This window comes from Chiloscyllium plagiosum, unplaced genomic scaffold, assembly GCF_037043375.1.
Source record: "Chiloscyllium plagiosum isolate Xiang-an unplaced genomic scaffold, Cpla_swu_hap1 HiC_scaffold_27, whole genome shotgun sequence".
In the NCBI taxonomy this organism is placed as follows: Eukaryota; Metazoa; Chordata; class Chondrichthyes; order Orectolobiformes; family Hemiscylliidae; genus Chiloscyllium; species Chiloscyllium plagiosum.
In genome coordinates, this window is record NW_028270165.1 from 72,138,437 (window position 1) to 72,160,889 (window position 22,453).

The 22,453-nt window shown below is 52.4% G+C and overlaps 2 protein-coding genes across 4 annotated transcripts; one reads left to right on the plus strand and one right to left on the minus strand.

The window, feature by feature from the left end:
* Window positions 1-6,528: 6,528 nt before the first annotated feature.
* LOC122543585 (uncharacterized) lies at window positions 6,529-10,504 on the minus strand. 2 transcript variants are annotated; one of them, XM_087974872.1, is made up of 2 exons: window positions 10,489-10,504; window positions 6,529-7,442 (listed from the first exon to the last, which is right to left on the minus strand). In XM_087974872.1, the coding sequence occupies exon 2, from the start codon at window positions 7,243-7,245 to the stop codon at window positions 6,733-6,735; it is 513 nt and encodes a 170-aa protein (XP_087830998.1). In that variant the 5' UTR covers window positions 7,246-7,442; window positions 10,489-10,504; the 3' UTR covers window positions 6,529-6,732. The 2 variants fall into 2 exon arrangements, with proteins under 2 accessions (XP_087830998.1, XP_043538334.1); XM_043682399.2 differs by lacking the exon at window positions 10,489-10,504 and adding an exon at window positions 9,581-9,723.
* A 535-nt stretch (window positions 10,505-11,039) lies between these two features.
* On the plus strand, window positions 11,040-14,135 carry LOC148144570 (uncharacterized). 2 transcript variants are annotated; one of them, XM_087975680.1, is made up of 2 exons: window positions 11,040-11,095; window positions 11,995-14,135. In XM_087975680.1, the coding sequence occupies exon 2, from the start codon at window positions 12,057-12,059 to the stop codon at window positions 13,098-13,100; it is 1,044 nt and encodes a 347-aa protein (XP_087831806.1). In that variant the 5' UTR covers window positions 11,040-11,095; window positions 11,995-12,056; the 3' UTR covers window positions 13,101-14,135. The 2 variants fall into 2 exon arrangements, with proteins under 2 accessions (XP_087831806.1, XP_087831805.1); XM_087975679.1 differs by having other exon boundaries at window positions 11,061-11,095; window positions 11,945-14,135.
* Window positions 14,136-22,453: the final 8,318 nt, after the last annotated feature.

Sequence of the window (22,453 nt, forward strand, 5' to 3'; positions counted from 1 at the left end):
AGTGCCCAGGGATGTGTAGGTTAGCGTGGATTGGCCGTGCTAAATTACCCATAGTGCCCAGGGATGTGTAGGTTAGCGTGGATTGGCCGTGCTAAATTACCCATAGTGCCCAGGGATGTGCAGGTTAGGGTGGATTGTCAGTGCTAAATTACCCATAGTGCCCAGGGATGTGCAGGTTAGGGTGGATTGGCTGTGCTAAATTACCCATAGTGCCCAGTGGTGTGCAGGTTAGGGAGAATTGGCCATGCTAAATTACCCATAGTGCCCAGGGTTTTGCAGGTTAGGGAGAATAGACCGTGCTAAATTACCCATAGTGCCCAGGGGTGTGCAGGTTAGGGTGGATTGGCCGTGCTAAATTACCCATAGTGCCCAGGGATGTGCAGGTTAGGGTGGATTGGCCGTGCAAAATTACCCATAGTGCCCAGGGATGTACAGGTTAGGGTGGATTGGCCGTGCTAAATTACCCATAGTGCCCAGGGATGTACAGGTTAGGGTGGATTGGCTGTGCTAAATTGTCCCAATCCACCTAACCTACACATCCCAGGACAATTTAGCATGGCCTATCAACCTCGCCTGCACATTCCTGGACACTTCAGGACAATCTCGCATGGCTAATCTACCCGAACCTCCACATCCTTGGACACTATGGGTAATTTAGCACGGCCAATCCACCCTCAGCTCCACGTTCCTGGACACTATGGAACAATTTGGCATGGTCAACCCAACTAGCCTGCAGAACCCTGGACACTACAGGAAAATTTAGCATGGCCAATCCACCCTAACCTGACATCGCTGGACACTATGGCTGTGCTAATTGTCCCATAGTGTCCAGGGATATCAGGTTAGGTAGATTGGCCATGCTAAATTGTCTCAAACTACCCTAACCTACACATCCTTGGGCACTACTGGTGATTTAGCATGGCCAATGCACCATATTTACACATCATTGTTTGGATTGTGGGAGGAAACCAGAGCACCCAAAGGAAGCCCACGCAGGGAGGGGGAAGGGAGGGGGTGGGGTTGGGGTGCAAACTCCACACAGAGAGTCGCCCGAGGGTGGAATTGAACCCGGGCTCCCTGGTGCTGTGAGGCAGCAGCGCCAACCCACTGAGCCACCAGCCCCAGGAGGGTTTGTTGGCACAGCAGCCGGATGCCCAAGTTGCAGCGCCCCCCCCCCCCACGAAAATAGACGGTCGTTTCTGCAACCCTTCCGCAGTTCGTGAAATGAAACCCACTCAGAATCCGGGCAGGATTAAAGATGATCAGATGGCTGTCCGATCCAGTGGAGTAAAGGAGCTCTGTAATGTGACGGGGGGGGGGGTTGAGATCTCTACGGTTTCTCCTGTTCGTGGCTATGACTGAGTCCGATCTTATGTGAATGACTTCTGAAATAAACTCACCATTTCGACTGCCTCCGGACTCGGCATCCCTGCTGCAATTAACACTCCGTCCCGACGGAGATATGAGAGGGGCGAATTTATTTTCTAACGCAGTAGGCGCGGCCAGGGTAGTGTTGTCGGAGACGGAGGAAGAACGCGGGACCCAGGAACAGGCCCTCCGGCCCTTCAAGCATGCCCTGTCATTCCATAAGGTCAGGCCTGACCTCCTCATGGGCTCAGCACCACCCTAACCCTTAATAAAAGAAAATACAGATCTTAGCTTGCAAAACATTTACTGAGGAAGCCTCAACCACTTTCACTGGGTGGGGAACTCCACAGATTCACAACTCACTGGCTGAAGAAGTTCTTCCTCAACTCTGTCCTAAATCTGCTTCCCCCCCCCCCCTCCACCTTATTTTGAGGCTGTGCCCCCTCGTTCTAGTTTGACCCGCTAGAGAAATCGAGCTCCCTGCTTCTATTGTATCTATTCTCTTCGTAATTTCTATAAGATCCCCCCCCCCTCCAACTAGTTCTTCTAAATTCCAATGAGTACTGTCCCGGTCTACTCAATCTCTCCTCATAAGCCAACCGTCTCAACTCGGCAATCGACTGAATGAACCTCCTCTGTTGAATCGGATTTAAGTTAGCAGGGATCCGTGAGAGCAAACTCAACGCTCAGACAACCAGCCTTGAACTGAAAAACGTTCAGTGTTTACTAAAAGAAACAGCATGCAGATTTGTATTGGCTAAAGAAAAAAAAAACATAAGAGGGCCCAACCTTTCTTGGATCCTTTTTCCCGCCTTTTAAGGGACAGGGTAACATTTATATTCTTCAAGATATGCCGAGAAGTGACAAATTATCGCGAAAGGTTTGTCATCTGTTGGCACTGAGCTTCGCCTCTTATTGGTTTTCCAAAACATCAAATCATTCACGTCGCTCCATAACTTTGTTTCTGTGTACGGACAATTTGTTTCAGCTAACGTTCAAACTATATCCAAGGAGCCGTTCTGAGGTTAGAGGCTTTTGTATGCGTTCAGCCTGTGTTGTGTTTGCTGTCTATGATCTTTTTGTCAGTTGTTTTTAAACTTCCTGCTCTATAACTGCAGAGTTGGCTAATCTTTCCCATCATGCACTGTCAAATGTTGCCCCAGAATACCACACCTCCGCACGCCTTCACGTGCCAGTGCATCTTACTTCAGGAGACGGCACAGTGGTTAGCACTGCTGCCTCACGGCGCCAGAGACCCGGGTTCAATTCCCGCCTCGGGCAACTGACTGTGTGGAGTTTGCACGTTCTCCCCGTGTCTGCGTGGGTTTCCTCCCACAGTCCAAAGATGTGCAGGGTCAGGTGAATTGGCCACGCTAAACTGCCCGTAGTGTTCGGTAAGGGGTAAATGTAGGGGTATGGGTGGGTTTCGCTTCGGCGGGGCGGTGTGGGCCGAAGGGCCTGTTTCCACACTGTAATGTAATCTGAGACCAAAACTGCACGCAGGACTCCCAGGTGCGGCCTCACCAGCACCTCACACCGCTGCGGCATAACCTCCCTGTTTTTAAACTCCACCCCACGAGCAATGAAGGACAATATTCCTTCTGAATGGCCTGTCACACCTGCAGCCCAACCTTCTGCATTTCATGGACCCAGGTCCCTCTGCACAGCAGCGTGCTGCAATTTCTTTCCAGTTCAAATAATAGTCTGTTTTGCTGTTTATCTCTGCCAAAGCGGATGCTGTTACGTTAATCAACATTGTACGCCATCTCTCAGACCTTTGCCCACTCACTTGAACCATCCATGTCCCTTTGCAAACTTTCAGAATCCTCCCGCACTTGGCTCCACCACTCATCTTCGCGCCATCTGCAAACTTTGACCTACTGCGTACAACAGAGGCTTTTCGATAGGCCCATGAATATGCACGGAAGGGAGGGATACGCACCAAGCTCGGGCTGAAGGGATCAGTTCAGTTTGACATCAGATTCAGCACAACGTGGGCCAAGGGGACCTGTGCCCTGTGCTGTTCTCATTCCTCATGGGGGAGGTTTTGTTTCTTGTTTTGCAAATTTGCTCTCCCTGTTCTTGCTGAACCGGTTGGGTAACTCTGCTACACAAAGATTTGCTACCTTTTAACTTAGAAACAATAAGTGGCACCTCGGGCCTGACTTGCAGCCTGACCATCTCGCAGGTGGTCAAGAAGCATTGAATTCACCCAGGTCCAGGTTTCATCGTGAGAAGGATGATGCCGTTCTGATCATATCGCTCCTCCAGCTTCCTGCGCTGTTCTCGTTCCTGAATTCCTGAAATCGACCAGCGTTTGAAACATGCACATGGATCGAGCCTGCCTTCCGACCTTTGAATACAGGAGTCGGGACATCCGAGGGTGGTTGTCAAGGACGGTGGTGAGGCCTCTTCAGGAATACTGCCCCCAGTTCTGATATAGGAAGGATATTGTGAAGCAGGAGAGGGTTTGGAAGGTTTGAGTTATGGGGTGGGGGGGGGGGGGATGCTGGGTTTTTTTTTCCCCCACTGGAGCGTAGGAGGCTGAGCGCTGACCTCAGAGAGGGTTTATAAACTCACGAGTGGCATAAATAAGGTGAACGGTGGGTGTCTTTTCCCTCGGCTGGGGGAATTTCAAGATGCGGGGGCATATTTTTAAGGCGAGAGGTTTAAAGAAGACGAGGGTCAATTTTGTCCATACAGGGGGTGGTCCCCGTGTGGAATGCACTTTACAGAGGAAGTGGTGGGGGGGGGGGGATGCGGGTTCAGTTACAGCGTTTAAAAGACATTTGGGTAAGTACATGAACAGGGAAGATATGGGCTCGGAGCGGGCAGGTGGGACTGGTTTGGTTTGGGATTATAGTTGGCACAGACCGGTTGGACCGAAGGTAAACAGCCCAGAGTAGGGGAGTCCAAAACTAGAGGGACATCGGTTCAAGGTGAGAGGGGAAAGATTTAAAAAGGGTTAGCGCTGCTGCCTCACGGCGCCAGAGACCCGGGTTCAATTCCCACCTCGGGGCGACTGTCTGTGTGGAGTTTGCACGTTCTCCCCGTGTCTGGGTGGGTTTCCTCCGGGTGCTCCGGTTTCCTCCCCCAGTCACAAAGATGTGCAGGTCAGGGTGAAATGGCCACGCTAAATTGCCCGTAGCGTTAGGTAAAGGGGTAAATGCAGGGGAATGGGCGGGTTGCGCTTCGGCGGGTCGGTGTGGACTTGTTGGGCCGAAGGGCCTGTTTCCACACACTGTAATGTAATCTAAAGCTTTTCCATGCAGAGGATGGTGCATGTGTGGAACGAGCCGCCAGAGGACATGCTGGAGGCTGGCGCGATTACAATTAAAAGCCAAATGGATGGGTACATGAATAGAAAGGGTTTAGGGGGATATGGGCCAAAGCCTGGACTAGATTTGATTTACGATACCGGGTCGGCATAGACAAGTTAGGATGAAGGGTCTGTTTCCATGCTGTGTATCTCTTTAACTGCTGAGAGGTGTTAGTTGGTTGGTACTGTTGGCATGTTCAAGGAGACATCCACACCTCCTGTTAAACCCATACTACAGGGAGGACTTGCGTTTCAAACGGGCTTGCGGGTGGGATGCTCGATTTCACAAATCGAAGGTGAGGGAGATGTTCCAAGTTCTCAAAGCTGAAAGTGATGAACAGAGATACAGTTAATAGTAGGACCCTGGGGAAGTGTCGTTGAACAGAGAGACCTAGGGGTGCAGGTGTACAGTTTCTTGGAAGTGGAGTCACAGGTAAACAGGGTGGCGGAGGAGATGTTTTGTGTGTTTGTCTTTATCGGTATTGAGTATGGGAGTTGGGAGGTCCTGTTGCGGGCTGTGCGGGACGTTGGTTAGGCCACTTTTAACGTACTCTGTTCAATTCTGGTCTCCCTGCTGGAGGAAGGATGTTGTGAAACTTGAAAGGGTTCAGAAAAGATTTGACAAGGGTCTTGGAGGGTTTGAGCGATAAGGAGAAGCTGAATAGGTTGGGGCTGTTTTCCCTGAGGCGGAGGGGTGACCTTATAGAGGTTTATAAAATCATGAGGGGCATGGATCGGGTAAATAGACAAGATTTCTTCCCCCAGGGTCGGGGGAGCCCAGAACTGGAGGGTGTAGGTTTAGGGTGAGAGGGGAAAGATTTAAAAGGGACCTAAGGGGCAAATGTTTACATGCAGAGAGTGGTACGTGTATGGAATGAGCTGTCAGAGGAAGTGGTGGAGGCTGGTACAGTTACAGCATTTAAAAGGCATCTGGATGAATAGGGTGGGTTGAGAGGGATATGGGCCACAATTAGAGTGGTGCTGGAAAAGCACAGCAGGTCAGGCAGCATCCGAGGAGCAGGAAAATCAATGTTTCAGGCAAAAGCCCTCCATTAAGAATGAGGCTGGGAGCCAGTCTCCACCCTCCCCCGAGGCTCCCAGCCTCATTCCTGATGGAGGGCTTTTGCCTGAAACATCGATTTTCCTGCTCCTTGGATGCTAGCCTCACCTGTTGTGCTTTTCCAGCACCACTGTAATCTTGGATCTGATCTCCAGCATCTGCAGGACTCACTTTCGCCTCACAGCGGGATACGAGCCAAGTGCTGGCAAATAGGACTGGATTAGTTCAGGACATCTGATCAGCACAGGCGAGATTAGATTCCCTACAGTGTGGGGAGAGGCCCTTCGGCCCAACAAAGTCCACACCGACCCTCTGCAGAGTAACCCACCCAGAACCCAATTCCCTCTGACTCATGCACCAGGCGCAATTTAGAATGGCCAATTCACCTGACCGGCACGTCTTTGGATTGTGGGAGGAAACCGGAGCAGCCGGAGGGAAACCCACGAGGAGAATGTGCAAGCTCCACCCAGAGAGTTGCCCGAGGCCGGAATCGAACCTGGGTCCCTGGTGTTGTGAGGCAGCAGTGCTAACCACTGAGCCACCGTGCCGCCCCCCCCCCCCTCCCCCCGGGAGACGAGTTGGGCCGAAGGCTCTGTTTCCATGCCGTGCCTCTCTACGACACAGTTTTGTTTCCAGTGATTCGTTCTGAGCGTGTCACCAAAGCTGGGCTGCGTGAGTAACCGATGTCCCGAGAGCGAAATAACCCGACAGCTGGAAAGGAAGAGGAGGTGGTCAGTCATCTCCACTGGCGCTGAAGAGATATGGCCAAGGACACAGAGTGTTTCCACAAAAGCTGATTTATTTGATAGCTAACCGTGAATATTAAACTCCATTCTGGTCCAAGGGGTCAGCATGGGACTATCAATGTTGCATCTGTACCCACTGGCACCTCTGTCCTTTGCATGGACACAGACGGTGAGTGGCCCCAGGCTTGGCGCTCGTGTTTCTAAAGTGCACACCGCCCTCCGGCGACGTTCGAAAGGCGCTATTTGTTGGCGTGGGCCCGTTGGTGGGAAGTGAGGGTGCTCAGCCGGGTCAGTCCCTTCCCGCACACGGGGCAGGTGAACGGCCTCTCCCCGGTGTGCACCCGCTGGTGGCGCAGCAGCGTGGACGACTGGATGAACCCCTTGCCGCACACCGAGCAGGTGAACGGCCGCCGGCCCGTGTGGGTCTGCCGGTGCCGCATCAGGGTGGAGGACTGGGTGAAGCCCTTGCCGCACTCGGGGCAGGTGTAGGGCCTCTCCCCGGTGTGGGTCTGCTGGTGCTGCATCAGGTGGTTCCTGCGCTTGAAGCTCTTCTCGCACTCGAAGCACTTGAGCGGCCTGCGGCTGGAATGGGCGCGCTGGTGCGAGAGCAGGTGCTGCGACTGGGCGAAGCCCTTGCCGCACTCGGAGCAGATGAACGGCCTCTCGCCGGTGTGGCTGCGGCGGTGGGTTTCCAGGTGGGAAGGGTAGTCGAAGCCCTTCCCGCAGTCTCCGCACTTCCACCGCTTCTCCATGCCCGCGACTTCAGCTCACCAGAGCGCTCTCCCAGGCCTTCCGTTTGCGTCCCCCGCCGACAGTCGAAATCGCTTGCCGCAGCCAGAACTTGACATTTCTTCCCTCCACCTTCGGAAGCGAATCGAGCGACTCACCCAGACCTCGGCGGGGCGTTCGGCTTCAGCTTGCCATCCACGCTTCCCTCCCTTCTAACCATCTGCAACAGGAAAATTGCGTACCTCGTCAGTCTGGACAGAGTCATACAACACGGAAAACAGAGCCTGCGGTCCAATCAGTCCAAGCCCCACCCTGATCCCAAACTTAACTCGTTCCACCAGCCTCTGATGGACAGCCATCTATCACCCAACTCTCTATCACCCAACTCTCTATCACCCAACTCTCTATCACCCAACGCTCTATCACCCAACGCTCTATCACCCAACGCTCTATCACCCAACGCTCTATCACCCAACTCTCTATCACCCAACTCTCTATCACCCAACGCTCTATCACCCAACTCTCTATCACCCAACTCTCTATCACCCAACTCTCTATCACCCAACTCTCTATCACCCAACGCTCTATCACCCAACGCTCTATCACCCAACTCTCTATCACCCAACGCTCTATCACCCAACTCTCTATCACCCAACGCTCTATCACCCAACGCTCTATCACCCAACGCTCTATCACCCAACGCTCTATCACCCAACGCTCTATCACCCAACTCTCTATCACCCAACGCTCTATCACCCAACTCTCTATCACCCAACGCTCTATCACCCAACGCTCTATCACCCAACGCTCTATCACCCAACTCTCTATCACCCAACGCTCTATCACCCAACGCTCTATCACCCAACGCTCTATCACCCAACTCTCTATCACCCAACTCTCTATCACCCAACTCTCTATCACCCAACTCTCTATCACCCAACTCTCTATCACCCAACTCTCTATCACCCAACGCTCTATCACCCAACTCTCTATCACCCAACGCTCTATCACCCAACTCTCTATCCATGGATGCTGTCATCACTCAGCCCTGCCCACACCGTCCTCAAGCCCCGCCTCCCCATTCACTCCGATTGGTCGGAGGACCAGACCCGCCCACTCAGTCCTCCAACCCCGCCACCCTTCTACACTCCGATTGGTCGGAGGACAAGCCCCGCCCAGAGGCCTCCTTGTTCCCACCAGCCTTCCTGCGCTTGGCTTACATCACCCCAAATCTTTCTCACTGAAAAATACCTTTTAAATTTTGTAACTGTACCCGCATCCACCGCTTCCTCTGGACGTTCACTCAACGCACCAACCACCCTCTGCGTAAAAAAAAAGATTGCTTCTCTTTTTTTCTAAAACACCCTTCTCCTCTCACCTTAAAATTGTGCCCCTCTGACTTGAAATCTTCCGACTTAGGGAAAAGACACCTGCCATTCGCCTTATCTATACCCCTCAAGATTGCGTAAACCTCTAAAAGGTCACATCTCAATTTACTATGCCCCAGTGAAAAAAAAGGTCCCAGCCGCTCCCCATAACTCAAACTCTCCACTCCCAGAAAAATCCTGCTAAATCTTTTCTGAACCCTCTCAAGTTTGACAATATCCTTACTTGTCAGGAGCTAGGTGCTAGCATGGTCTGTTGTAGTGAACTTCTATTTCTATAATGCTGGACATTTTATTTCTCAATTGTCTAAATCAACTAAATAAGCTGTGCCTAGGTACTTTTGTATCTAAGTTTAACTGGCAACATGTAAACTTTCTACTATACTCTTTGAGTATATATGACAATAAAGGCTATTCTATTATATTCTGAAATAGAGTCAAAACTCAGAACCAACAATTCAAGTATCTAAGGAGAATGCTTATTTCCTAAAGTGTTGTGATGGTGGGATGCTGGTAATGTCATCGTATTGCTAACCCATCTTGCCAGAAGGTGCGATGTAAATTTCAATTCAACCAAATAAAAGGTGTAAAAGCAGACCATAACGAATTATCAATTGTCATTAAAAATCCATCTGGTCCACTAATGTTCTTCAGGTAACTTCTCATTGGTACCCTTACTGGCATTTATGTTTCTCTTGGCTTATCGTCAGCAATCTCTTTGTGTGCCCATCCATCTTTTTCTCTCTCCCTGGGCACCCTCATGCTCTATTCACTCCCTATCCTCACCATTATCAGCATAAGTACCGAGCCCTTCCCAGCTATTTTCAGTACTCACGGAGAATCACCAGACTCGAAATACCAACTAAAGTCAGACCTGCAGGCTTTCTCCAGAACTTCCTGCTCTATTTTATGTTTCAGATTTCCAGCATCCACGGCCCTTTACCTTCAGTTGAAGTAAATCCGCCATCCTTACCTGGTCTAGCCCACCTGTGACCCTTCGCAATGACCCAAACAGCCACTCAGTTCTTTTGTGTCTGCGTTACTGTAATTTTGTAACTCAGCCTACTACTGAGATGTTCCGACACACCTCGAGAGATGGAGACAGCTGAGTCAGAATCTGCCAGTTAGGGACACTACACCTCAAAATCCCTGGATCACATCTCCTTCACAGTGTTCCCATCCCCCCAATTCCCCCATCCCCCCCATTCTCCCATCCATCCCCCCAATTCCCACATCCATCCCCCAATTCCCCCATTCTCCCATCCATCCCCCCAATTCCCCCATCTATCCCCCCATCCATCCCCCCCAATTCCCCCATCCATCCCCCCCAATTCCCCCATCCTCCCATCCATCCCCCCAATTCCCCCATCCATCCCCCCCAATTCCCCCATCCTCCCATCCATCCCCCCAATTCACCATCCATCCCCCCAATTTCCCCCCATCCATCCCCCCAATTCCCCCATCCATCCCCCCAATTCCCCCATCCATCCCCCCAATTCCCCCATCCATCCCCCCCAATTCCCCCATCCATCCCCCCCAATTCCCCCATCCATCCCCCCAATTCCCCCATCCATCCCCCCAATTTCCCCCATCCATCCCCCCAATTCCCCCATCCATCCCCCCAATTCCCCCATCCATCCCCCCAATTTCCCCCATCCATCCCCCAATTTCCCCCATCCATCCCCCCAATTTCCCCCATCCATCCCCCAATTTCCCCCATCCATCCCCCCAATTCCCCCATCCATCCCCCCAATTCCCCCATCCATCCCCCCCAATTCCCCCATCCATCCCCCCCAATTCCCCCATCCATCCCCCAATTCCCCCATTCATCCCCCCATCCCCCATCCAGGCCCTGGACTGTACAAACCAGTCTCCACTCACCGTGACCCTGGGCCAGGGATCCAGCCAATGACGAAGCCCCGCCTCCCCATTCACTCCGATTGGTTAGAGGTCCAGGCCCGTCCCCCCTCGTTCATTCCGAATGGCTGGAGGACCGGCCGCTGCGGCTCAGTCCTCCAGGAGCACCCCCCTCCGTCTTTTGCTCTCATTGGTCGACGGGCCAGCCGCAGCACCCAGACCCGCCTCGATCGTTCACGCCGATTGGCTGGTGACACCAGCCCCGCCTCCCTCGCGACGCTCCGATGGGTCCGGCGGTCCAGCCCCGCCCATTAGCTCCACCAGCCCGGCCTCCCCATTCACTCCAATTGGTCCGATGGCCGGTCCCGCCCCGCTCGCGCACTCCGGTTGGTTGGAAGGCGAGCCCCGCCCCCGCTGTCAGCGAATCGTCACTCCGATTGGTTGGGGGGAGAAAGCCCCGCCCACACACACCCCCCACACCCAGGCCACGCCTCCTCCACTTGTGCAGCCGTCGCGACGGAAGCGGAAACCAGGAGGCTGTCGGGAAGGTAAGTTCGCCAATGAGAAGCCTATCAGAGTGCAGGGGCTTCTGGGAATAACCCCCCTACAACACCTACACCTACACCTACAGGTATTTAAATATATCAGGACCTCCCACGGCTAAGCCATGGGGTCCAGGTCTCTGGCATAGAGTCTGTCCTTGTTGCTCAGAGGGGGGGGGGGAAAGAGGGGGGAGAAAAGGGGGGGGAGAAAAGGGGGGGGGGGAGAAAAGGGGGGGGGGAAAGAAGGGGGAAAGGGGGGGAAAGAAGGGGGGAAAGGGGGGGAAAGAAGGGGGAAAGGGGGGGAAAGAAGGGGGAAAGGGGGGGGCAAGAAGGGGGAAAGGGGGGGGCAAGAAGGGGGAAAGGGGGGGGCAAGAAGGGGGAAAGGGGGGGGAAAGAAGGGGGAAAGGGGGGGAAAGAAGGGGGAAAGGGGGGGAGAAGAAGGAGGAAAGGGGGGGAGAAGAAGGGGGAAAGGGGGGGAGAAGAAGGAGGAAAGGGGGGGGAGAAGAAGGAGGAAAGGGGGGGGAGAAGAAGGAGGAAAGGGGGGGAGAAGAAGGGGGAAAGGGGGGGGAGAAGAAGGGGGAAAGAGGGGGGGAAAGAGAGGGGGGAAAGAGGAGGGGGGAATAAGATATAAAAGAGACCTACGGGGCAACCTTTTCACGCAGAGGGTGGTGCGTGTATGGAATGAGCTGCCAGAGGAAGTGGTGGAGGCTGGTACAATTGCAACATTTAAGAGGCACTTGGATGGGTATATGAATAGGAAGGGTTTGGAGGGATGTGGGCCGGGTGCTGGCACGTGGGACTAGATTGGGTTGGACCGAAGGGTCCGTTTCCATGCTGTACGTCTCCGTGACTCGGTCTCTGTGTGACGCCATGAAATCAGATCGGGATTACCAGCTTGTTTCGACCTGAATTTCACAACCCGGCCTTTCCTTCCGTAGGTTTTCTGTCACATTTTTTTTTTTTTTTTGTTTTTGCTTTGGTTTTTGAGGTAACGCTCGAACCAGCCAGCGTCAAGTCTGGATCTGCTGCCACCCGAGTGCGCTTCCTGACATGGAAGGAGGGAAAGCATACACCTGCCCGGAGTGCGGACGCAGCTACAAGCATTCCTCCGGCCTACGCAAACACAGGCGCACCCACAACGGGGAGAGAGCGTGGAAGTGCGGCGACTGCGGGAAGACCTTCCCCCACCAGTTCCGGCTGGACATCCACCGTTCCGTGCACACCGGGGAGCGGCCGTTCGTCTGCTCCGAGTGCGGGAAGAGATTCACCGTGTCGGCCCAGCTCCTGAGGCACCAGCAGGTGCACACCGGGGAGAGGCCGTTCGTCTGCTCCGAGTGCGGCAAGGCCTTCACCCAGCGCTCCTGCCTGCAGAAGCACGGGCGGCTGCACGCGCGGGGCGCCCCGTTCGAGTGCCCCGAGTGCGGGAAGCGCTTCGCCAGCTCCAACAAGCTGGCGCGGCACCGGCCCGTCCACAACCGGGAGAGGGCGTACGGGTGCCCCCACTGCAGGGCGCGGTTCAAGACGGCGTCGGGCTTCGCCGCCCACCAGCGCCTCCACGCCGGGCAGAGCCCGTTCACCTGCGCTGTCTGCGGGAAGGGATACAGCGCGTCGACCTACCTGCTGAAGCATCAGCGGCGCCACAGAGCCGCCCAGTCCCTGCCCAGCGGCCCGAGCTCCGGCCCTGCGCCTGAGAGCGAGGAGCGGCCCTTCGTGTGCTCCCAGTGCGGCCTGGCGTTCAGGAAGTCCTCCCACCTCGCCGTGCACCGGCGCCTGCACACCGGCGAGCGGCCCTTCAGCTGCCCGGAGTGCCGGAGCGCCTTCAAGTGCTCCGGGGAGCTGCTGTCCCACCAGCGGGTCCACACCGACGAGTGGCCCTTCCCCTGCCCCCAGTGCGGCCTGCGATTCAGGCGGGAGTCCAACCTGGCTGCCCACCAGCGGGTCCACACCGGCGAGCGGCCCTTCCCCTGCCCCCAGTGCGGGAAGGCCTTCACCAGCTCGTCCAACCTGCACACCCACCGGCGGGTCCACGCCCGGCAGAGCCCTTCCCCCGCCCTGAGTGCGGGAGGGCGCTCTCCCAGACTGCCCACCTGCTGAAACACCCAACGAGCTGGGACAAATCGGGACTGAAAGCGGCCCTTGGCCGTGGGGCCAGGCCAGAGTCCTTCGAAACATTTCGAGAAGGTAGCCGGAACTCTTAACCTTTTCTCGTTGTTTTGGGGCCACTGTGCAGTGGATATTCCAGGAGTGATGCAGTTTGGGCTCACTCACTCCGCCTAAAGCCAAACAGAATTATTTATCTTCTCCCCCCTCACCCCCACCCCCACAAGGAGCCAAGGAGTTTGGAATAGCATCGCTGTTTGCAAACCCCCAGCCGACTCTCAAACACAACGCTGTTGCAATTTGCTGCCACATTCCCATAAACCCCACCCCTTGGCATCAAGGGAACTGACAGGAGAGGAATTTCAGAGAGAGAAAGAAAGTCCGCTGGAAATGTCGTGAGTCGTGGAAGCTCTGTTTCACTGTCGCTTTCTAAGATCAGCAGGTTCTCTGAGGGGGGGTCTCCAGCTAAAACACTGAAATCAAGCTCTGACAAATCCTGAATTTGCTGTTCCCCTTTCACTGTACACGTGATTATTGTAAAAAAAAGGCTACAAACCCTTTTCCCTGATTGCAGCCTTAAGCAGTAAATGTTAACCATTAACCAAGTCTCTCAGCAAGACAAATTGGAGCCTCTGCTTTTGTAACCCCTCTGGAGGAGGGGCGCAAGGGGAAACAAGGACAACTTAAACTTGTTAAAGGAGCGGGCGGATTTTATTTTGTTGTCATGAACTCGACATCCCTTTCGTTTACTCATGGTAGCTTCGTTTTACTTGAATCGCCTCTCGTACAGTTTAAAGGTGACTTTACCTATAATTTGGGATTTCTTGTGAATTGTCCAGATGGTAAGATTAACAAGATAAAAGACCACATAATAAGGTTTGACAAAAAGTGTCTTTATTTTCAGCACAACTTGAGTTCTGTCCTACCTAACAACTACTGATGGAACGACTGATAAACTATGCTGTTACTGATAGGTCTGATTAATACTGTAAACACTTTTATGTTGCAATAAACCGTACTTAAAACATCTCTTATCCCAATGCAAGGAATATAATTAATCTCAATTGATACAATTAATGTCCAGAAGGCATTGTTGGAGCAGTGGTAGTGTCCCTATCTCTGAGACCGATTCAATTCCCATCTGCTCCTGAGCTGTGCTACAGAGGAACCTCGATTATCTGAAAATCGGATTATCCGAAGGGGATCTCAAGGTCCCGAAAGAAACATGACATCGAAGACGTGTTTCCAACAGTGACCGCGTCTTTTGTTTAAAGTGATTAAACAGACACTGTCTCCAAAGGCGGGGGGGGCCGTCTCACGCTGTGTGCTGGGGCGGGGGGAGGGTGGTGGTGGAATGGGTTTGGGAGGCAGGGGCGGTGGGCTGTGTTGGGGGCAGGGTCCCGCCTGCCTGTGTGTGCTGCTGTTAGTCTCCTGAACGCGGAGCAGGCTTTAAAGACTTCGAGCCCCAGAGGAAAGGCATTTAATTGATTATCCGAAGGAAATAGTGCCCAGCCATCTTGTTCGGACAATCCAATTACAATTTTCCCTGTAATTGGAAAATATCTACGAGTAATGTCAGGGCTGCTCTCGCGGTGGTAACGTCGGTCCCTCTGGACCAGGGTAGCTGGGTCCAAGTCCACAGGTGTGTCATATGGCAACTTCCTGCGCTCGCAAGAAACTGCAGAGAGTCGGGAATCATAGCCCAGTCCATCACACGAACCAGCTTTCCATCCACCGACCCCCATCTATATTTCCCACTGCCTCAGGAAAGCAAACTACACCTATCCCAGAGTACTTAAGGACGTGGCTGTAGAAATGGCGGATACATCGGTAGTCATCTTCCAGGATTCCATGGACTCTGGAACAGTCCCTGCCAATTGGAGGGTAGCTAATGTCACTCCAATATTCAAACATCGAGGTGGAGAGTAAACCGGGAATTATGGATCAGTAAGTCTAACGTCAGCAGTGGGAAATTCTCCAGATGCGGCCGCACCAGAGTCTTATACAACTGCAACATACTCTCAGGACTCCGGAACTCAATTCCTCTACCAATAAAAGCCAGTACGCCATATGCCTTCTTCACCGCACTATTTACCTGGGTGGCAACTTTCAAAGACCTGTGTACATGGACACCAAGATCCCTCTGCTCATCTACACTGCGTGTTCTTTAAATGAAGCAATATGAGAATATATTCGGTCTCACACTCTTACTTTATTTTAGCAGTAAGTGGACAAAGTATACAGAGCTCTGGGTCTAGACCTTTCCGTCCTTGACAAACAGCAAAGTGTGCCAGTTCAGAAAGTACGACCTAGTCCTGTCCCTGACCCAGTCTTTTATACAATACAGAACGTCATGCAATCACTGAGGTGGGATTGTCTTCTGATTGGCTGTTGATCTGACTCCATTCTCCGCCTTCTCGCGTTCCCGGATGTCCGACCCCATGTGACCTCCTCTTGCGCGCGAAACAGAGCACCACCGAAGGCTTCCGAATGCCGAGAATATTCACACTCGCACCAAGCCATATATTTACAAGTCCCCCTTTTGGTCCCATGAAAATGAGACCAACAAACCAGTTTTATACATCACATTCGCTCTCCGATGCGTAGTCTTCCCTTCCTGCCAGAGCCATGGTTTCCATCTCCATCTGGTAGGGCGGGGGGAGCTTTCCCTTCAATTGCTGTGATGATTACCCTGTTCAAGAGAGATCTAATACAGGGGATACAACAACATCCACACAACACTAACACAATGATCATACCAACGAGGGACATAAACACAGACACAATCAATCCTTTCCATTTCCCAAACCATGAGTCGAAAATGCCTCCTAGAGGGTTGTCAATACCTGAATGTTCATGCATTTCTTCAGACAAGGTTCTTAGTCCTTCCAGGGCTCTGGTTACCGAGCCATCGGATGAACGTACAACATCGATCTCCGAACATAGAGCACACTCCCCCCTTTTCTGCTAACAACATATCTAAGGCCATTCTATTTTGTACTGTCATCAATGAGGTCGCTGCCAGTTGTTCAGAGAGTCCCGCCACCGCGTCTCTAGTTATATTGGCTAGCCTGAGTACATTGTAATGTACATAATTAATTCAGTCGACGTTTTTATTCGGCGTGACTGGGAATAGAACACCGATAATTGGGAGATTCTCAAATCCTGCTGCTACCTGGTCTGCCAATTTATATTCATCAGGTACACCGCGGGGAACACCTATTGCATCTATGTAAGTGATTGAGCCAGATGTGACATCAAACAAATCCCTGTGTGTTCGTGTATGCGGATTTATTGGCTGTTGTCGTTCTCCTAAGAGGAATAAGGGTACCCCTAGCCTGACCATTGCACAGGTTTCAGACCAATCTGGAGGTAGACTAATATGCAGTGTTCTATCTCCACAGTCCCAAAAAAGATCAGCTCTGGCCCAAACCATTGTGCGAGCATTCTGCCAGCCGGTTACATCAATCGTGTCCTGACACCAGTCAGCGGGCATGTCTCCCAAGGTTATATTAGAACTTCGAGCGAAACAAGTAATTGTTGGCCCTTGAGGTAACGTGGAATTCTTTACAGGTGGGAAAATAACATTTAAGGTGGTACAATTTGGAGGGTCTGCCTGCATGGTGAGGGCCATCATGCAGTGAAATCCTGCTGGGTCTATATTAGGGAACAATGGGGCTGGGGTAGTAAATAGGGTTGGCCTGACCGAGGAACACGCGACGCAATTACTCATATTCATTGAGGTTGCGGTCGCTGTCATCCAGTCCAGCCATAGGTTCTTATCCCCGTACCTGGTGGCTAATAGGTTGTTGTAATCTTTTACCACAACTCCTGAACTTTGTTCTACCACCATACTTGATCCCAGGACGGGCATGGGTCATAGTAAATGGCGTAGAGGCAAAGATATACATCATACTCCCTCCAGCTCCCTGTATCTTGGCCACAATCAATTACTTTGCATAAGTCAAACTGGTATGTTGTACCATGGTTTTTATCATGTCTGATGTGTACCTGGCTCCCCGCCTCCCTTAAACATTTGTCCGCCTCTTGTCCAGTTGATCTTTTGTTCCTGGGACTTTCTCCCTCGCCTGTGTGTTTGTCCCTCGTGGTTGATACCCCTATTAACAGCGGCATAACACTTATACATAAAATAATAGCAAAAACTCCCAACCTCAACAGCCTAGGGTAGTGTGGGCTTCTTACAGAGATAAACATTATATCCTTGACACAACTTTCCTATATGTTTTAAACAAAATCTTCTTGGGTTCCGGTCCTGTCCTCACTTCTGCTCTCCAGAAAAACCCTTCCTTGGAGATCTTGAGAACCTCTCCCCCTTTTTCCGGAACCCTCTTCCTGCAAAAGTTATAAGTTTAAGACCCTTCTACTCTCTTTCTGTTCTTATTTGTTCTAGAGTTCTCGTTGGCGGTTCCGTGGCTGCACACTGGCTCCAATGGTACCAGCTTTCTCCTTTCCCCTGTAGTCTGACCGCATGAGATATCCTCTCCACCACTTTGTAAGGTCCTGTCCACCTTGGCTCCGACCACTTCCGTTTGATCACCTTCAGCAGGACCCAGTCTGTGGTAGATGGTGCCTGGCTCTGTAGGTCCCCCTTTGCCGATCCAACCTGTTTGGAGAAAGCTGACACCAAAGCTGTTAGTTGGTCATAGTAAGGTTTGTACCTTAGAGAGGCTCCTCCTCCCTCTAACATCTGTATTCCAGCTCCTGGTCCCGGGAACTGCTGCCCTGTTGTTAGCTCGTACGGGGTGAACCCTGTGATAGAGTTTACTGAGCTTCTAATGGACATTAAAGCTAAAGGTAGGGCATCCACCCAGCTTAACTTTGTGCACACACTTTTCTTATTTTTCCTTTTATGGACTGATTCATTCTTTCCACTTTTCCCTGTGACTGAGGATGGTACACTGTTCCAAACGCATGTTTCAGTCCTAAAGCTGTTTCAACTTCTTGCAGGTCTTTGTTCTTGAAGTGTGTGCCATTATCTGACCTGACTTTCTTTGGAAACCCATGCGTTGGAATGTATTGGTTTATCAATAATTTGATCACTGTCTTTGCGTCTTCCTTTTTCGCAGGTATCGCTTCTGGCCAACCAGTGTATGCATCCACTGCTACCAGAAGGTACCGGTATCCGTTTACTCTCTCTATCATGTCAGTGTAGTCGATCACTATTTCCTGGCCTGGCATTCTTGGGAGAGGGAATTTTCCCTCTTGTGGTTTCACTGTTGCTCTCATGTTGTATTCTGTACACGTTCTACATTCCCTGATGTAATTTTCAATCATCGCTGGCAAGAACGGATGCCACCAATGTGTCAGATCCCTCTGCATCTGTGTTTTTCCACAATGTGTGAGCCCATGAGCTTCCTGGAGCATGGAAGCCATCAAACCTGGGGGTAGCACTGGTCTACCATCCGGTGACCTCCCAATCCCTTCTGACTCTGTGGCCCCTCTCTCTCTCTCCATACTGTCAGTTCATGAGGAGAGGCTTTCTGCTGCTCTTTTATTAACACATTCGCATCGCAGGCGGGCAGCAGGTCATACACTGCTCTCTCTGTTTGCACCATTATATACTGTGCTGTATACCCTGCTGCTTTCTTTGCTGCTGAGTGGGCTTCCTGATTGCCCTTCGCTACTACTGTATCTGCTTTGTCATGTTCTCTACACTTGACCACTGCCACTTCTGCAGGTCTCATTAGGGCCTCCGCTAATCTTTTAATATCTTTTTCATGTTTAATTGGGATTTTTGCTGCTGCTAAGAATCCTGCTCTAATCCATTGACTGAGTTCTACCTGTGTTGCCCCTTTCACATATGCAGAGTCAGTGTAGATATTTACTCTTTTTCCCTCTGACCATTCTAACGCAGCTATCGTTGCCTGCAGTTCAGCCAACTGGGCTGATTCTTTACCTGTCACTTTTCCTGTCAACACTTCCTCAAATCCCTCACTTGTCTGTCGCACCACTGCATAGGCTGCTTTTAGTCCTTCAGTTGGATGTCTGTAACAGCAACCTTCTGTGAACAGCACTTCTGGGTCTACTAATGGAATTGCCTGTAAGTCTGCCCTAACTTTGATATCTCTCTGTACCCTATCCTCACACATGCGTGGCTCTCCTTCTCCCATATTGTCAGCCATGTTGATTCCTTCGCGTGTGAACGTTATATGTGGTGCATTCAGGATTTTCTCTAACCTGGTTTGCCGCAGTGACGTCATTGTAAAGGCTGTTGAGTTCACATAGGCCATTATACTATGTGTCGTCAGTACTGTTAGTGAATGGCCCATGACTATATGTGCTACCTTTTGGAGAATTTTTGCTACCCCTGCTGCATGTCTTGTACATGGCGGGTGTCTGTCCTCAATTGGGTCAAGGGTAACACTTACATACATCAGCACCTGCCTGCCTCCCCCTTTTTTCTGAAAAAGAACACCATTTATTGTGTGTAATCTTTCAGAAATATCGAGAAAAAATGGCTCTTTGTAGTCCGGGGCCGCTAAATCAGCAGCCCGCGTTAGGGCCTGTTTAAGAGGTATGAAACTTCCATCTGCCTCCGTGGTCCACTGCAAATGGGCCGACAAGTTTCTCATGCCTTGCTCATTTACCATGGCCCTCAGAGGGAAGGTGAGCTCCCCGTATGATGCAACGAGTTGTCTGCTGTATCCTGCCAACCCGAGAAATGAGAGCATGTCTTTTACAGTGACTGGTTCGGTATGATGCAGAATGGAGGATCTATGGGACGGAGACACACCTGTTCCTTTAGCGGAAATAACTCTACCCAGAAAAGACACCGAATGTCTGCAGCTTTGCAATTTAGCCCGTGAGACTTTGAAACCGACGTTATACAGGTGAATCAGCAACGACTTTGTGGCTGCCAGACAAGAATCATGGTCGGGTGCTGCCAAAAGAATGTCATCCACATACTGGATCAGTATCACCCACTTTGGGAGCGTCAGGTCCTTCAACTGCTGTTTCAGTACCTGATTAAACACCCCCGGCGACAAAATGAACCCTTGCGGGACCCTTGTGTAACGTAGTTGTTGGCCTTTGTAGGTGAACGAGAAAATGTCCCTCAAAGGGTCAGCTAGGGGCAAACAGAAGGACGCGTTGGCCAGATCAATGCACGAGAACCACTTATGGTCAGGGGTCAGCACAGACATCGCACTGTAGGGGTTTGGAACTGAAACTGTTGGAGTAGAGATGAGGAGAAAGTGAGGTCTGCAGATGCTGGAGATCAAAGTTGAAACTTTATTGCTGGAACAGCACAGCAGGTCAGGCAGCATCCAGGGAACAGGAGATTCGACGTTTCGGGCACAGGCCCTTCTTCAGGAATGAGCAGAGAGTGTTCAGCAGGAGAAGATAAAAGGTAGGGAGGAGGGACTTGGAGGAGGGGAGTTGGAAATGTGATAGGTGGAAAGAGGTCAAGGTGAGGGTGATAGGTCGGAGTAGGGTGGAGGCGGAGAGGTCAAGAAGAAGACTGCAGGTCAGGAAGGCGGTGCCGGGCTGGAAGGATCCGGCTGAGACAAGGTGGGGGGAGGGGGGATGAAGAAACTGGTGAAGTCCAAGTTCATCCCCTGCGGTTGGAGGGTTCCCAGTCGGAAGATAAGACGCTCCTCCTCCGACCGTCGGGTTGTTGTGGTTTGGCGGTGGATGAGTCCAATGACCTGCATATCCTCGGTGGAGTGGGAGGGGGAGTTGAAATGCTGTGCCACAGGTTGGTTGGGTTGGTTCGTCCGGGTGGCCCAGAGGTGCTCCCTGAATCGCTCCGCAAGTAGGCGGCCTGTCTCCCCAATATAGAGGAGGCCACACCGGCTGCAGCGGATGCAGTAGATGATGTGGGTGGAGGTGCAGGTGAATCTGTGGCGGATATGGAAGTTTCCCTTGGGGCCTTGGAGAGAAGTGAGGGGGGAGGTGTGGGCGCAAGTGTTGCACCTCCTGCGGTTGCAAGGGAAGGTGCCGGGAGTGGTGGTTGGGTCGGTGGGGGGTGTGGATCTGACAAGGGAGTCGCGGAGGGAGTGGTCTCTACGGAAAGCTGATAGGGGAGGGGAGGGAAATATATCCTTGGTGCTGGGGTCTGTTTGGAGGTGGCGGAAGTGACGGCGGATGATGCGCTGTACATGGAGATTGGTGGGGTGGTAGGTGAGGACCAGTGGGGTTCTGTCCTGGTGGCGGTTGGAGGGGCGGGGCTCAAGGGCGGAGGAGCGGGAAGTGGAGGAGATGCGGTGGAGGGCACCATCGACCACGTCGGGGGGGAAATTGCGGTCCTTGAAGAAGGAGGCCATCTGTGTTGTACGTATTTTGAACTGGTCCTCCTGGGAGCAGATGCGGCGGAGACGAAGGAATTGGGAGAATGGGATGGCGTTTTTACAGGGGGCAGGATGGGAGGAGGTGTAGTCCAGGTAGCTGTGGGAGTCGGTAGGTTTGTAGTAGATGTCCGTGTTGATTCGGTCGCCTGAGATAGAAACAGAAAGGTCTAGGAAGGGGAGGGAGGAGTCCGAGACTGTCCAGGTGAATTTGAGGTCGGGGTGGAAGGTGTTGGTGTAGTGGATGAACTGTTCAACCTCCTCGTGGGAGCACGAGGTAGCGCCGATACAGTCATCAATGTAGCGAAGAAAAAGATGGGGGGTGGGGCCAGTGTAGTTGCGGAAGATGGATTGTTCCACATACCCTACGAAGAGGCAGGCATAGCTGGGGCCCATGCGGGTGCCCATGGCTACTCCTTTTGTTTGGAGAAAGTGGGAGGATTGGAAAGAAAAGTTGTTCAGGGTGAGGACCAGTTCGGTCAGTCGAAGGAGGGTGTCGGTGGAAGGGTACTGGGTGGTACGGCGGGAAAGGAAGAAGCGGAGTGCTTTGAGTCCTTCGTGATGGGGGATGGAGGTGTACAGGGACTGGATGTCCATGGTGAAGATGAGGCGTTGGGGACCGGGGAAGCGGAAATCCTGGAGGAGGTGGAGGGCGTGGGTGGTGTCACGAACGTAGGTGGGGAGTTCTTGGACTAATGGGGACAGGACCGTGTCGAGGTATGCCGAGATGAGTTCGGTTGGGCAGGAGCAGGCTGAGACGATGGGTCGTCCGGGGCAGTCAGGTTTGTGGATTTTGGGCAGGAGGTAGAAACGGGCGGTTCGGGGTTGTGGGACTATGAGGTTGGAGGCGGTGGATGGGAGGTCCCCTGAGGTGATGAGGTTATGGACGGTCTGGGAGATGATGGTTTGGTGGTGGGGGGTGGGGTCATGGTCAAGGGGACGGTAGGAGGAGGTATCTGCGAGCTGGCGTTTGGCCTCAGCGGTGTAAAGGTCAGTGCGCCAAACTACTACTGCGCCTCCCTTGTCAGCTGGTTTGATGGT

What these genes read in the sequence shown, in the direction of transcription:
- LOC122543585 (XM_087974872.1), bottom strand. Translation starts at nt 7,245, where the DNA reads ATGGAGAAGCGGTGGAAGTGCGGAGACTGCGGGAAGGGCTTCGACTAC.
- LOC148144570 (XM_087975680.1), top strand. Translation starts at nt 12,057, where the DNA reads ATGGAAGGAGGGAAAGCATACACCTGCCCGGAGTGCGGACGCAGCTAC.